General features: G+C 57.4%; 1 protein-coding gene across 1 annotated transcript in view; it reads right to left on the reverse strand.

Annotated features, from left to right (window-relative positions):
* Positions 1-16,065, reverse strand: part of lrpap1 (low density lipoprotein receptor-related protein associated protein 1) — a 28,416-nt gene that overhangs the window by 1,359 nt on the left and 10,992 nt on the right. Inside the window, exons 5-7 of the mRNA XM_079264887.1 lie at positions 1,525-1,680; positions 772-854; positions 253-429 (exon numbers count right to left, since the gene is read on the reverse strand). Coding sequence (XP_079121013.1) covers positions 253-429; positions 772-854; positions 1,525-1,680 — 416 coding nt within the window. The remainder of the gene's footprint in view (positions 1-252; positions 430-771; positions 855-1,524; positions 1,681-16,065) is intronic.

Here is a 16,065-nt window from a genome sequence, read left to right on the forward strand (position 1 = left end):
ACAGTTAGGATGGGATAGTTGCCATAATTTTGTTGACTGGTTAAAACAACCCAGTTATCCATCCCAGTATGATGTTATCGGGAAAGCGATGCAATAAATTAAAACACATCCCTGGATCTCAGCGTATCTGTCAGAGAACTTCCTGGCAAACCCGAGGACCCGACCCAGACGCTCAGCGGTAAAGGTAATATTGGCTTTTTCTGCCTTCATTACCAACTAAACGGCAGCAGGGAGCCTCTTTTCCACTCTTACCTTGTAGCCCATCTCTCTGGTCTTCTCAGAAAGCGTGTTGTACTTCTCCTGGTTCCTCCTGATGTGCTCTTTGTCTCCTAAAGTCTCCACATGTCGCAGCTTCTGGTGAGACAGCTCCAGCTGCTCCTGGTAATGACTGTGTTTCTGCACCTTGGTCTCAAAGTGACGCAGCTCCTCCTAAATGAACGGAGAGGACACAGAAACAAACAAAGCTGTGCAAGCTCAGGGCGGTTCGGCTTTAATCACACGCAGGAGAGCTGACACACATTTCCACCGGCGAGGAGAGGAAGAAAACCAGCGGAAGGTTTCACTGTGATTGGTACGATCTTCCAGGTGGTTAAACTATAAAAGCTGCATCATCTGTTCAAGAGTGAAATGTTGGAGTGAAATATCTGTGAATTTCCAACATGAAACGCAGCTACTTTAACTCAGTTTAAAGGCTCATACATCCAAGTGCTGAACTTTGTCAAACTGAAATTAAACTCTACGAAAAATGGTTCAAAGTTTTGTTGAAGTTACCTTGAGAGAGTCCAGCTCATCTGCGCTGAGGTTGGCTCTCTTGGCAGCTTCCCACAGTTCAATGACGCGAGGCTCCCGGAACTCTAGAGCGCAGAAGCAGACAGAAAGAGATGAAGATAATCCAAGGAGACAGTTTGGAGCCGCAACACTTAGGAAGGAAAAAGCTTTGAGGACAAACAGTCGGGGCAAATATTTTATGACCAAAACCAAGACGTGACACGCCGACCTGCTGTCAGTCTGTACGAAAGCTAAATGTGACGGAGAAAAAAAATGGATTCAATTTCAGCTGTCACACACATTTCTGTTCATTCCTAAAGAACAACAGACTTAACAAGAGAGTCAGAGCGTGAGCTGGAAAAAAGAGGCGAGCAGTGAAAAACAACCTGGGGGGGGGAGACAAAAAGGTTGTCGCCTAAAACGACCAAATTCTGCACAGACTGGTGGAATAGAAGAAGAACGGACGAATAGTCAGCAAAGGGACGACTTCACATGAGCCGTAAATGTTTTCTCTGCACAAGGACGAACTGTGCTTGAATGCAGCACCTTGATCTGCTTTAAATAACCTGCTGCATCGTGACTCATGTCCGACTCACAAACACCTTCAATTAGAGGCTAAAAACACCAAACACGTGGAAAACCGTCGGCATAGCGACACCTGCCAACCATCACACACCAGTGTTACTATGATTAAAGATCCCTGTGATTAATCTGAGGAGATAAATGAGACGTGACTGTGCCCCCCCCCCCCCTCACCGCTGTCTTCAGTGAAACCCTCGTGGCTGATTTTGCGGAGGCGCTCAAAGCCGTGGTTCAGGTCTCTCATTTTCTCCTTCAGCTCCGTGTGTTTCTGCGGCAGCACATGCTCCTTGGTGTCGCCCTCCAGGGGGGAGATCACGTTCTTGTGTATTTCTGTTGAGAGGATAAAAGGAGGGGGAGGAGAGGGTGAGGAGGGGGGAGGAGGTAGGCAGGGATGGAGAGTTAAATGGGAATGAAGCAGAGAGGAAATTGAACAATTGGAAGGGAAAGAAAACAAGCGTCATAAAAAACTTTATTTCGACAGATCAAATGCATTCCTACAAGCAGCCTTCCAGCTGGGTTTACTGGGTTTACTGGTTTATAAGTTATGAGGTTCCTGCCGACAAGAAGTGAGGAAAAAAAACCTCAAACAAATGCCAAGTGGATCACATCCTGCTAACTGAATAACATCAGCCGGCATTTGGATCAATGTAGACACACACACACACACACACACACACACACACACACACACACACACACCAGTGTGGAGTTTAACGGACTCCCCACAAGGCATCACAGGATCGGCTGGGTATTTAAACGCCTCAGACAAGCAGAAAACCCCCCGGTCTGTGTGGACGTGACGCTGCCAGCAGAGTTCTGGCAGCGAACAGACGCAGCGGCGTCCGGCGCAGACGAGCCGCAGCACGGCGCAGCACGGCGCGGTGCGGCGCGGTGCGGCGCGGTGCGGCGCGGCACGGCGCGGCACGGCCTGTCAGCTCGACTTCAAACTCTCCGCTTGATGCGATGAGAGCTGACAGACAGGAGAGCGGTGGGCGGCAGCAGATACCTGCCACCTACGTACCTGACCACAGCTCTCACACACACACACACACACACACACACACACACACACACACACTCTTTGTTTGCACGGTGTGTGTGTGTGTGTGTGTGTGTGTGTGTGTGTGTGTGTGTGTGTGTGTGTGTGTGTCGGGCGAACAACGCTGGTAAACACCTTCAGCAGCCACTCCGAAGCTTTAACCAGCAGAATGAAAGGTTTAGTCTCCCAGTAAGACCAGTAGAAACTCCTCCATGCAGTCATCTCCAGTGGACTGGTTTACTGGACTGGTCCTTTAACTGGACCTGAACCCATCACACCAGTTTTACATGTGTTTTACTGGTTTCCAGTCAGCCAACCACCCTGCTGATGGTTTCAGCCCAGAATCCATCTGTGTGTTCAGAGATTATAAACCATGTGGACCTGTCAGATCCAGAGTCCAGATCCAGACCCAGACCAGAGTCCAGACCCAGACCCAGACCCAGACCAGAGTCCAGATCCAGACCCAGACCCAGACCCAGACCAGAGTCCAGATCCAGACCCAGACCCAGACCCAGACCAGAGTCCAGACCCAGACCCAGACCAGAGTCCAGATCCAGACCCAGACCCAGACCAGAGTCCAGACCCAGACCCAGACCCAGACCCAGACCAGAGTCCAGATCCAGACCCAGACCAGAGTCCAGACCCAGACCCAGACCCAGACCAGAGTCCAGATCCAGACCCTGACCCAGACCAGAGTCCAGACCCAGACCAGAGTCCAGATCCAGACCCAGACCCAGACCAGAGTCCAGACCCAGACCCAGACCAGAGTCCAGATCCAGACCCAGACCCAGACCAGAGTCCAGACCCAGACCCAGACCCAGACCAGAGTCCAGATCCAGACCCAGACCAGAGTCCAGACCCAGACCCAGACCCAGACCAGAGTCCAGATCCAGACCCAGATCAGAGTCCAGATCCAGACCCTGACCCAGACCAGAGTCCAGACCCAGACCAGAGTCCAGATCCAGACCCAGACCCAGACCAGAGTCCAGACCCAGAACCAGACCCAGACCAGAGTCCAGATCCAGACCCAGATCAGAGTCCAGATCCAGACCCAGACCCAGACCAGAGTCCAGACCCAGACCCAGACCAGAGTCCAGACCCAGACCCAGACCCAGACCAGAGTCCAGATCCAGACCCAGACCCAGACCCAGACCAGAGTCAAGATCCAGACCCAGACTCAGACCAGAGTCCAGATCCAGACCCAGACCAGAGTCCAGATCCAGACCCAGACCAGAGTCCAGATCCAGATCCAGACCCAGACCAGATCCAGATCCAGACCCAGAGTCCAGATCCAGATCCAGACCCAGACCAGAGTCCAGACCCAGACCAGAGTCCAGACCCAGACCCAGACCAGAGTCCAGATCCAGACCCAGAGTCCAGATCCAGACCCAGACCAGAGTCCAGATCCAGACCCAGACCCAGACCAGAGTCCAGATCCAGACCAAAACCAGAGTCCAGATCCAGACCCAAATCAGAGTCCAGATCCAGACCCAGACCCAGACCAGATCCAGATCCAGACCCAGACCCATATCAGAGTCCAGATCCAGACCCAGACCAGAGTCCAGATCCAGACCCAGACCAGAGTCCTGACCCAGACCCAGACCAGAGTCCAGATCCAGACCCAGACCAGAGTCCAGACCCAGACCCAGAGTCCAGACCCAGACCCAGAGTCCAGATCCAGATCCAGACCCAGACCAGAGTCCAGATCCAGATCCAGACCCAGACCCAGACCCAGACCCAGACCCAGACCCAGACACAGACCAGAGTCCAGACACAGACTCCAGATCCAGATCCAGACCAGAGTCCACATCCAGATCCAGACCCAGATCCAGACCCAGACCAGAGTCCAGACCCAGACCAGAGTCCAGATCCAGACCAGAGTCCAGACACAGATCCAAACCCAGACCAGAGTCCTGACCCAGACCCAGACCCAGACCCAGACCAGAGTCCAGACCCAGACCCAGACCAGAGTCCAGACCCAGAGTCCAGATCCAGATCCAGACCCAGAGTCCAGATCCAGACCCAGAGACCAGATCCAGATCCAGACCCAAACCAGAGTCCAGACCCAGACCCAGACCCAGACCCAGACCAGAGTCCTGACCCAGACCCAGACCCAGACCAGAGTCCAGACCAAGACCCAGACCAGAGTCCAGATCCAGACCCAGACCCAGACCCAGACCAGAGTCCAGACCCAGACCCAGACCAGAGTCCAGATCCAGACCCAGACCAGAGTCCAGATCCAGACCCAGACCAGAGTCCAGACCCAGACCCAGACCAGAGTCCAGATCCAGACCCAGACCCAGACCCAGACCAGAGTCCAGACCCAGACCCAGACCAGAGTCCAGATCCAGACCCAGACCAGAGTCCAGACCCAGACCCAGACCAGAGTCCAGATCCAGACCCAGACCCAGACCCAGACCAGAGTCCAGACCCAGACCCAGACCAGAGTCCAGACCCAGACCCAGACCAGAGTCCAGATCCAGACCCAGACCAGAGTCCAGACCCAGACCCAGATCAGAGTCCAGATCCAGACCCAGACCCAGACCAGAGTCCAGACCCAGACCCAGACCCAGACCAGAGTCCAGATCCAGACCCAGACCAGAGTCCAGACCCAGACCCAGACCCAGATCCAGACCAGAGTCCAGACCCAGACCCAGACCAGAGTCCAGATCCAGAGTCCAGATCCAGACCCAGACCAGAGTCCTGACCCAGACCCAGACCCAGACCAGAGTCCAGATCCAGACCCAGAGTCCAGACCCAGACCCAGACCAGAGTCCAGATCCAGACCCAGAGTCCAGATCCAGACCAAGACCAGAGTCCAGATCCAGACCCAGACCAGAGTCCAGATCCAGACCCAGAGTCCAGATCCAGACCCAGACCAGAGTCCAGACCCAGACCCAGACCAGAGTCCAGATCCAGACCCAGACCCAGACCAGATCCAGATCCAGACCCAGACCCAGACCAGAGTCCAGATCCAGACCCAGACCAGAGTCCAGATCCAGACCCAGACCAGAGTCCTGACCCAGACCCAGACCAGAGTCCAGACCCAGACCAGAGTCCAGATCCAGATCCAGACCCAGACCAGAGTCCAAATCCAGACCCAGACCCAGACCCAGAGTCCAGACCCAGACCCAGACCAGAGTCCAGACCCAGACCCAGAGTCCAGACCCAGACCCAGACCCAGAGTCCAGATCCAGATCCAGACCAGAGTCCAGATCCAGATCCAGACCCAGACCCAGACCCAGATCCAGACCCAGACACAGACCAGAGTCCAGACACAGACTCCAGATCCAGATCCAGACCAGAGTCCAGATCCAGATCCAGACCCAGATCCAGACCCAGACCAGAGTCCAGACCCAGACCAGAGTCCAGACACAAACCCAAACCCAGACACGAGTCCTGACCCAGACCCAGACCCAGACCCAGACCAGAGTCCAGACCCAGACCCAGACCAGAGTCCAGATCCAGACCCAGAGTCCAGATCCAGACCCAGACCCAGAGACCAGATCCAGACCCAGACCCAGACCCAGACCCAGACCAGAGTCCAGACCCAGACCCAGACCCAGACCCAGACCAGAGTCCTGACCCAGACCCAGACCCAGACCAGAGTCCAGACCCAGACCCAGACCAGAGTCCAGATCCAGACCCAGACCAGAGTCCAGATCCAGACCCAGACCAGAGTCCAGACCCAGACCCGGACCCAGACCAGAGTCCAGACCCAGACCCAGACCAGAGTCCAGATCCAGACCCAGACCAGAGTCCAGATCCAGACCCAGACCCAGACCAGAGTCCAGACCCAGACCCAGACCAGAGTCCAGACCCAGACCAGAGTCCAGACCCAGACCCAGACCCAGACCAGAGTCCAGATCCAGACCCAGACCAGAGTCCAGACCCAGACCCAGACCCAGACCAGAGTCCAGATCCAGACCCAGACCCAGATCAGAGTCCAGATCCAGACCCAGACCCAGACCAGAGTCCAGACCCAGACCCAGACCAGAGTCCAGATCCAGACCCAGAGTCCAGATCCAGACCCAGACCCAGACCAGAGTCCAGACCCAGACCCAGACCCAGACCCAGACCAGAGTCCAGACCCAGACCAGAGTCCAGACCCAGACCCAGACCCAGACCAGAGTCCAGACCCAGACCCAGACCAGAGTCCAGATCCAGACCCTGACCCAGACCAGAGTCCAGACCCAGACCAGAGTCCAGATCCAGACCCAGACCCAGACCAGAGTCCAGACCCAGAACCAGACCCAGACCAGAGTCCAGATCCAGACCCAGATCAGAGTCCAGATCCAGACCCTGACCCAGACCAGAGTCCAGACCCAGACCCAGACCAGAGTCCAGACCCAGACCCAGACCAGAGTCCAGATCCAGACCCAGAGTCCAGATCCAGACCCAGACCCAGACCCAGACCAGAGTCAAGATCCAGACCCAGACTCAGACCAGAGTCCAGATCCAGACCCAGACCAGAGTCCAGATCCAGACCCAGACCAGAGTCAAGATCCAGATCCAGACCCAGACCAGATCCAGATCCAGACCCAGAGTCCAGATCCAGATCCAGACCCAGACCAGAGTCCAGACCCAGACCCAGACCCAGACCAGAGTCAAGACCCAGACCCAGACCAGAGTCCAGATCCAGATCCAGACCCAGACCCAGACCAGAGTCCAGACCCAGACCCAGACCCAGACCAGAGTCCAGATCCAGACCCAGACCAGAGTCCAGATCCAGACCCAGACCCAGACCAGAGTCCAGATCCAGACCCAGAGTCCAGATCCAGACCCAGAGTCCAGATCCAGACCCAGACCCAGACCAGAGTCCAGACCCAGACCCAGACCCAGACCAGAGTCCAGATCCAGACCCAGACCAGAGTCCAGATCCAGACCCAGACCCAGACCAGAGTCCAGATCCAGACCCAGAGTCCAGATCCAGACCCAGAGTCCAGATCCAGACCCAGACCAGAGTCCAGACCCAGACCAGAGTCCAGATCCAGACCCAGACCAGAGTCCAGATCCAGACCCAGACCCAGACATGATCCAGATCCAGACCCAGACCCAGACCAGAGTCCAGATCCAGACCCAGACCAGAGTCCAGATCCAGACCCAGACCAGAGTCCTGACCCAGACCCAGACCAGAGTCCAGACCCAGACCAGAGTCCAGATCCAGATCCAGACCCAGACCAGAGTCCAAATCCAGACCCAGACCCAGAGTCCAGACCCAGACCTAGACCAGAGTCCAGACCCAGACCCAGACCAGAGTCCAGATCCAGATCCAGACCCAGACCAGAGTCCAGACCCAGACCCAGAGTCCAGACCCAGACCCAGAGTCCAGATCCAGATCCAGACCCAGACCAGAGTCCAGATCCAGATCCAGACCCAGACCCAGATCCAGACCCAGACACAGACCAGAGTCCAGACACAGACTCCAGATCCAGATCCAGACCAGAGTCCAGATCCAGATCCAGACCCAGATCCAGACCCAGACCAGAGTCGAGACCCAGACCAGAGTCCAGACCCAGACCAGAGTCCAGACAAAGACCCAAACCCAGACCAGAGTCCAGATCCAGACCCAGACCCAGAGACCAGATCCAGATCCAGACCCAGACCAGAGTCCAGACCCAGACCCAGACCCAGACCAGAGTCCAGACCCAGACCCAGACCAGAGTCATGACCCAGACCAAGACCCAGACCAGAGTCCAGACCCAGACCCAGACCAGAGTCCAGATCCAGACCCAGACCAGAGTCCAGACCCAGACCCAGACCAGAGTCCAGACCCAGACCCAGACCAGAGTCCAGATCCAGATCCAGACCCAGACCAGAGTCCAGATCCAGACCCAGACCAAGACCAGAGTCCAGACCCAGACCAGAGTCCAGACCCAGACCAGAGTCCAGACCCAGACCCAGACCAGAGTCCAGATCCAGACCCAGAGTCCAGATCCAGACCCAGACCCAGAGTCCAGACCCAGACCAGAGTCCAGACACAGACCCAAACCCAGACCAGAGTCCTGACCCAGACCCAGACCCAGACCCAGACCAGAGTCCAGACCCAGACCAGAGTCCAGATCCAGAGTCCAGATCCAGACCCAGACAAGAGTCCAGATCCAGATCCAGATCCAGACCCAGACCAGAGTCCAGACCCAGACCCAGAGTCCAGACCCAGACCCAGAGTCCAGATCCAGATCCAGATCCAGACCCAGACCAGAGTCCAGATCCAGATCCAGACCCAGACCCAGATCCAGACCCAGACACAGACCAGAGTCCAGACACAGACTCCAGATCCAGACCAGAGTCCAGATCCAGAACCAGACCCAGATCCAGACCCAGACCAGAGTCGAGACCCAGACCAGAGTCCAGACCCAGACCAGAGTCCAGACACAGACCCAAACCCAGACCAGAGTCCTGACCCAGACCCAGACCCAGACCAGAGTCCAGACCCAGACCAGAGTCCAGATCCAGACCCAGAGTCCAGATCCAGACCCAGACCCAGAGACCAGATCCAGATCCAGACCCAGACCAGAGTCCAGACCCAGACCCAGACCCAGACCAGAGTCCAGACCCAGACCAGAGTCCTGACCCAGACCCAGACCCAGACCCAGACCAGAGTCCAGACCCAGACCCAGACCAGAGTCCAGATCCAGACCCAGACCAGAGTCCAGACCCAGACCCAGACCAGAGTCCAGACCCAGACCCAGACCAGAGTCCAGACCCAGACCAGAGTCCAGACCCAGACCCAGACCCAGACCAGAGTCCAGATCCAGACCCAGACCCAGACCAGAGTCCAGATCCAGACCCAGACCAAGACCAGAGTCCAGACCCAAACCAGAGTCCAGACCCAGACCCAGACCAGAGTCCAGATCCAGACCCAGAGTCCAGATCCAGACCCAGACCCAGAGTCCAGATCCAGATCCAGACCCAGACCAGAGTCCAGACCCAGACCAGAGTCCAGACCCAGACCCAGACCAGAGTCCAGACCCAGACCCAGACCCAGACCAGAGTCCAGACCCAGACCAGAGTCCAGAGTCCAGATCCAGATCCAGACCCAGACCAGAGTCCAGATCCAGATCCAGACCCAGACCCAGACCCAGACCAGAGTCCAGATCCAGACCCAGACCCAAGATCCAGACCCAGAGTCAAGATCCAGACCCAGACCCGAGTCCAGACCCAGACCCAGAGTCCAGATCCAGATCCAGATCCAGACCCAGACCAGAGTCCAGATCCAGATCCAGACCCAGACCCAGACCAGAGTCCAGATCCAGACCCAGACCAGAGTCCAGATACAGACCCAGAGTCCAGATCCAGACCAAGACCAGAGTCCAGATCCAGACCCAGAACAGAGTCCAGACCCAGACCCAGACCAGAGTCCAGATCCAGATCCAGACCCAGACCCAGACCAAGATCAGAGTCCAGATCCAGATCCAGACCCAGACCCAGACCAGAGTCCAGATCCAGATCCAGACCCAGACCAGAGTCCAGACCCAGACCAGAGTCCAGATCCAGATCCAGACCCAGACCCAGATCCAGACCCAGACCCAGACCCAGACCAGAGTCCAGACCCAGACCCAGACCAGAGTCCAGACACAGACCCAGACCCAGACCAGAGTCCAGACCCAGACCAGAGTCCAGATCCAGATCCAGATCCAGATCCAGACCCAGACCCACACCAGAGTCCAGATTCAGATCCAGATCCAGACCCAGACCCAGATCCAGAGTCCAGATCCAGACCCGAGTCCAGACCCAGAGTCCAGATCCAGATCCAGACCCAGACCAGAGTCCAGATCCATATCCAGACCCAGACCCAGACCAGAGTCCAGACCCAGACCCAGACGCAGACCAGAGTCCAGATCAAGATCCAGACCCAGACCAGAGTCCAGACCCAGACCCAGACCCAAGATCCAGACCCAGAGTCCAGATCCAGATCCAGACCCAGACCAGAGTCGAGACCCAGACCAGAGTCCAGACCCAGACCCAGACCAGAGTCCAGATCCAGATCCAGACCCAGACCAGAGTCCAGATCCCGACCCAGACCAAAGTCCAGATCCAGACCCAGACCCAGACCCAGACCAGAGTCCAGATCCAGACCAAGACCAGAGTCCAGATCCAGACCCAGACCAGAGTTCAGACCCAGACCCAGACCAGAGTCCGAATCCAGACCAAGACCAGAGTCCAGACACAGATCCAGACCCAGACCCAGAGTCCAGATCCAGATCCAGACCCAGACCAGAGTCCAGACCCAGACCCAGACCAGAGTCCAGATCCAGATCCAGACCCAGACCCAGAGTCCAGACCCAGACCCAGAGTCCAGATCCAGATCCAGATCCAGACCCAGACCAGAGTCCAGATCCAGATCCAGACCCAGACCCAGACCCAGACCCAGATCCAGACCCAGACACAGACCAGAGTCCAGACCCAGACCCAGACCAGAGTCCAGATCCAGACCCAGACCCAGACCAGAGTCCAGACCCAGACCCAGACCCAGACCAGAGTCCAGACCCAGACCCAGACCAGAGTCCAGACCCAGACCCAGACCCAGACCAGAGTCCAGATCCAGACCCAGACCAGAGTCCAGACCCAGACCCAGACAAGAGTCCAGATCCAGACCCAGATCAGAGTCCAGATCCAGACCCAGACCAAGACCAGAGTCCAGACCCAGACCCAGACCAGAGTCCAGATCCAGACCCAGAGTCCAGATCCAGACCCAGACCCAGACCAGAGTCCAGACCCAGACCCAGACCCAGACCCAGACCAGAGTCAAGATCCAGTCCCAGACCCAGACCAGAGTCAAGACCCAGACCCAGACCAGAGTCCAGATCCAGACCCAGACGCAGACCAGAGTCCAGATCAAGATCCAGACCCAGACCAGAGTCCAGACCCAGACCCAGACCCAAGATCCAGACCCAGAGTCCAGATCCAGACCCAGACCCAGACCAGAGTCCAGAGCCAGACCAGAGTCCAGACCCAGACCCAGACCAGAGTCCAGATCCAGATCCAGACCCAGACCAGAGTCCAGATCCCGACCCGGACCACAGTCCAGATCCAGACCCAGACCCAGACCCAGACCAGAGTCCAGATCCAGACCAAGACCAGAGTCCAGATCCAGACCCAGACCAGAGTTCAGACCCAGACCCAGACCAGAGTCCAGATCCAGACCCAGACCCAGATCAGAGTCCAGATCCAGACCCAGACCCAGACCAGAGTCCAGACCCAGACCCAGACCAGAGTCCAGATCCAGACCCAGAGTCCAGATCCAGACCCAGACCCAGACCAGAGTCCAGACCCAGACCCAGACCAGAGTCAAGACCCAGACCCAGAACAGAGTCCAGACCCAGACCCAGACCAGAGTCCAGATCCAGATCCAGACCCAGACCAGAGTCCAGATCCAGATCCAGACCCAGACCCAGACCCAGACCAGAGTCCAGATCCAGATCCAGACCCAGACCCAGACCAGAGTCCAGACCCAGACCAGAGTCCAGATCCAGATCCAGTCCCAGACCCAGATCCAGACCCAGACCCAGACCAGAGTCCAGACCCAGACCCAGACCAGAGTCCAGATCCAGACCCAGACCAGAGTCCAGATACAGACCCAGAGTCCAGATCCAGACCAAGACCAGAGTCCAGATCCAGACCCAGAACAGAGTCCAGACCCAGACCCAGACCAGAGTCCAGATCCAGATCCAGACCCAGACCAGAGTCCAGATCCAGATCCAGATCCAGACCCAGACCCAGACCAGAGTCCAGACCCAGACCCAGACCCAGACCAGAGTCCAGACACAGACCCAGACCCAGACCAGAGTCCAGATCCAGACCAGAGTCCAGATCCAGATCCAGACCCAGACCAGAGTCCAGATCCAGATCCAGACCCAGACCAGAGTCCAGACCCAGACCCAGACCAGAGTCCAGATCCAGATCCAGACCCAGACCAGAGTCCAGATCCCGACCCAGACCAGAGTCCAGATCCAGACCCAGACCCAGACCAGAGTCCAGATCCAGACCAAGACCAGAGTCCAGATCCAGACCCAGACCAGAGTCCAGATCCAGACCCAGACCAGAGTCCAGATCCAGACAAGACCAGAGTCCAGACACAGATCCAGACCCAGACCCAGACCAGAGTCCATACCCAGACCCAGAGTCCAGATCCAGATCCAGACCCAGACCAGAGTCCAGACCCAGACCAGAGTCCAGATCCAGACCCAGAGTCCAGATCCAGACCCAGACCCAGAGACCAGATCCAGATCCAGACCCAGACCCAGACCAGAGTCCAGACCCAGACCCAGACCAGAGTCCAGACCCAGACCAGAGTCCAGATCCAGATCCAGACCCAGACCCAGATCCAGACCCAGACCCAGACCAGAGTCCAGACCCAGACCCAGACCAGAGTCCAGACCCAGACCCAGACCAGAGTCCAGACACAGACCCAGACCCAGACCAGAGTCCAGATCCAGACCAGAGTCCAGATCCAGATCCAGATCCAGACCCAGACCCAGACCCAGACCAGAGTCCAGATTCAGATCCAGACCCAGACCCAGACCAGAGTCCAGATCCAGACCCAGACCCAAGATCCAGATCCAGACCCAGAGTCCAGATCCAGACCCAGACCCGAGTCCAGACCCAGAGTCCAGATCCAGATCCAGACCCAGACCAGAGTCCAGATCCAGATCCAGATCCAGACCCAGACCCAGACCAGAGTCCAGACCCAGACCCAGACGCAGACCAGAGTCCAGATCAAGATCCAGACCCAGACCAGAGTCCAGACCCAGACCCAGACCCAAGATCCAGACCCAGAGTCCAGATCCAGACCCAGACCCAGACCAGAGTCCAGACCCAGACCAGAGTCCAGACCCAGACCAGAGTCCAGATCCAGATCCAGACCCAGACCAGAGTCCAGATCCCGACCCAGACCAGAGTCCAGATCCAGACCCAGACCAGAGTCCAGATCCAGACCAAGACCAGAGTCCAGATCCAGACCCAGACCAGAGTCCAGACCCAGACCCAGACCAGAGTCCAGATCCAGACCAAGACCAGAGTCCAGACACAGATCCAGACCCAGACCCAGACCAGAGTCCATACCCAGACCCAGAGTCCAGATCCAGACCCAGAGTCCAGATCCAGACCCAGACCCAGAGACCAGATCCAGACCCAGACCAGAGTCCAGATACAGACCCAGAGTCCAGATCCAGACCCAGACCCAGAACAGAGTCCAGACCCAGTCCCAGACCAGAGTCCAGATCCAGATCCAGACCCAGACCCAGACCAGAGTCCAGATCCAGATCCAGACCCAGACCCAGACCAGAGTCCAGATCCAGATCCAGACCCAGACCAGAGTCCAGACCCAGACCAGAGTCCAGATCCAGATCCAGACCCAGACCCAGATCCAGACCCAGACCCAGACCAGAGTCCAGACCCAGACCCAGACCAGAGTCCAGACACAGACCCAGACCCAGACCAGAGTCCAGACCCAGACCAGAGTCCAGATCCAGATCCAGATCCAGATCCAGACCCAGACCAGAGTCCAGATTCAGATCCAGATCCAGACCCAGACCCAGATCCAGAGTCCAGATCCAGACCCAGACCCGAGTCCAGACCCAGACCCAGAGTCCAGATCCAGATCCAGACCCAGACCAGAGTCCAGATCCAGATCCAGACCCAGACCAGAGTCCAGACCCAGACCCAGACGCAGACCAGAGTCCAGATCAAGATCCAGACCCAGACCAGAGTCCAGACCCAGACCCAGACCCAAGATCCAGACCCAGAGTCCAGATCCAGACCCAGACCCAGACCAGAGTCCAGACCCAGACCAGAGTCCAGACCCAGACCCAGACCAGAGTCCAGATCCAGATCCAGACCCAGACCAGAGTCCAGATCCCGACCCAGACCACAGTCCAGATCCAGACCCAGACCCAGACCAGAGTCCAGATCCAGACCAAGACCAGAGTCCAGATCCAGACCCAGACCAGAGTTCAGACCCAGACCCAGACCAGAGTCCAGATCCAGACCAAGACCAGAGTCCAGACACAGATCCAGACCCAGAGTCCAGATCCAGACCCAGACCCAGACCAGAGTCCAGACCCAGACCCAGACCAGAGTCCAGATCCAGATCCAGACCCAGACCCAGAGTCCAGACCCAGACCCAGAGTCCAGATCCAGATCCAGATCCAGACCCAGACCAGAGTCCAGATCCAGATCCAGACCCAGACCCAGACCCAGATCCAGACCCAGACCCAGACCAGAGTCCAGACCCAGACCCAGACCAGAGTCCAGATCCAGACCCAGACCCAGACCAGAGTCCAGACCCAGACCCAGACCAGAGTCCAGACCCAGACCCAGACCCAGACCAGAGTCCAGATCCAGACCCAGACCAGAGTCCAGACCCAGACCCAGACAAGAGTCCAGATCCAGACCCAGACCCAGATCAGAGTCCAGATCCAGACCCAGACCCAGACCAGAGTCCAGACCCAGACCCAGACCAGAGTCCAGATCCAGACCTAGACCCAGACCAGAGTCCAGACCCAGACCCAGACCCAGACCAGAGTCAAGATCCAGACCCAGACCCAGACCAGAGTCAAGACCCAGACCCAGACCCAGAGTCCAGATCCAGACCCAGACGCAGACCAGAGTCCAGATCAAGATCCAGACCCAGACCAGAGTCCAGACCCAGACCCAGACCCAAGATCCAGACCCAGAGTCCAGATCCAGACCCAGACCCAGACCAGAGTCCAGAGCCAGACCAGAGTCCAGACCCAGACCCAGACCAGAGTCCAGATCCAGATCCAGACCCAGACCAGAGTCCAGATCCCGACCCGGACCACAGTCCAGATCCAGACCCAGACCCAGACCCAGACCAGAGTCCAGATCCAGACCAAGACCAGAGTCCAGATCCAGACCCAGACCAGAGTTCAGACCCAGACCCAGACCAGAGTCCAGATCCAGACCCAGACCCAGATCAGAGTCCAGACCCAGACCCAGACCAGAGTCCAGACCCAGACCAGAGTCCAGATCCAGACCCAGAGTCCAGATCCAGACCCAGACCCAGACCAGAGTCCAGACCCAGACCCAGACCAGAGTCAAGATCCAGACCCAGACCCAGACCAGAGTCAAGACCCAGACCCAGAACAGAGTCCAGACCCAGACCCAGACCAGAGTCCAGATCCAGACCCAGACCAGAGTCCAGATCCAGATCCAGACCCAGACCCAGACCAGAGTCCAGATCCAGATCCAGACCCAGACCCAGACCAGAGTCCAGACCCAGACCAGAGTCCAGATCCAGATCCAGTCCCTGACCCAGATCCAGACCCAGACCAGAGTCCAGACCCAGACCCAGACCAGAGTCCAGATCCAGACCCAGACCAGAGTCCAGATACAGACCCAGAGTCCAGATCCAGACCAAGACCAGAGTCCAGATCCAGACCCAGAACAGAGTCCAGACCCAGACCAGAGTCCAGATCCAGATCCAGACCCAGACCCAGACCAGAGTCCAGATCCAGATCCAGACCCAGACCAGAGTCCAGACCCAGACCAGAGTCCAGATCCAGATCCAGACCCAGACCCAGATCCAGACCCAGACCAGAGTCCAGACCCAGACCCAGACCAGAGTCCAGACACAGACCCAGACCCAGACCAGAGTCCAGATCCAGACCAGAGTCCAGATCCAGATCCAGATCCAGACCCAGACCCAGACCAGA

Source organism: Telmatherina bonti, assembly GCF_933228915.1.
Source record: "Telmatherina bonti genome assembly, chromosome: 3".
Classification (NCBI taxonomy): domain Eukaryota; kingdom Metazoa; phylum Chordata; class Actinopteri; order Atheriniformes; family Telmatherinidae; genus Telmatherina; species Telmatherina bonti.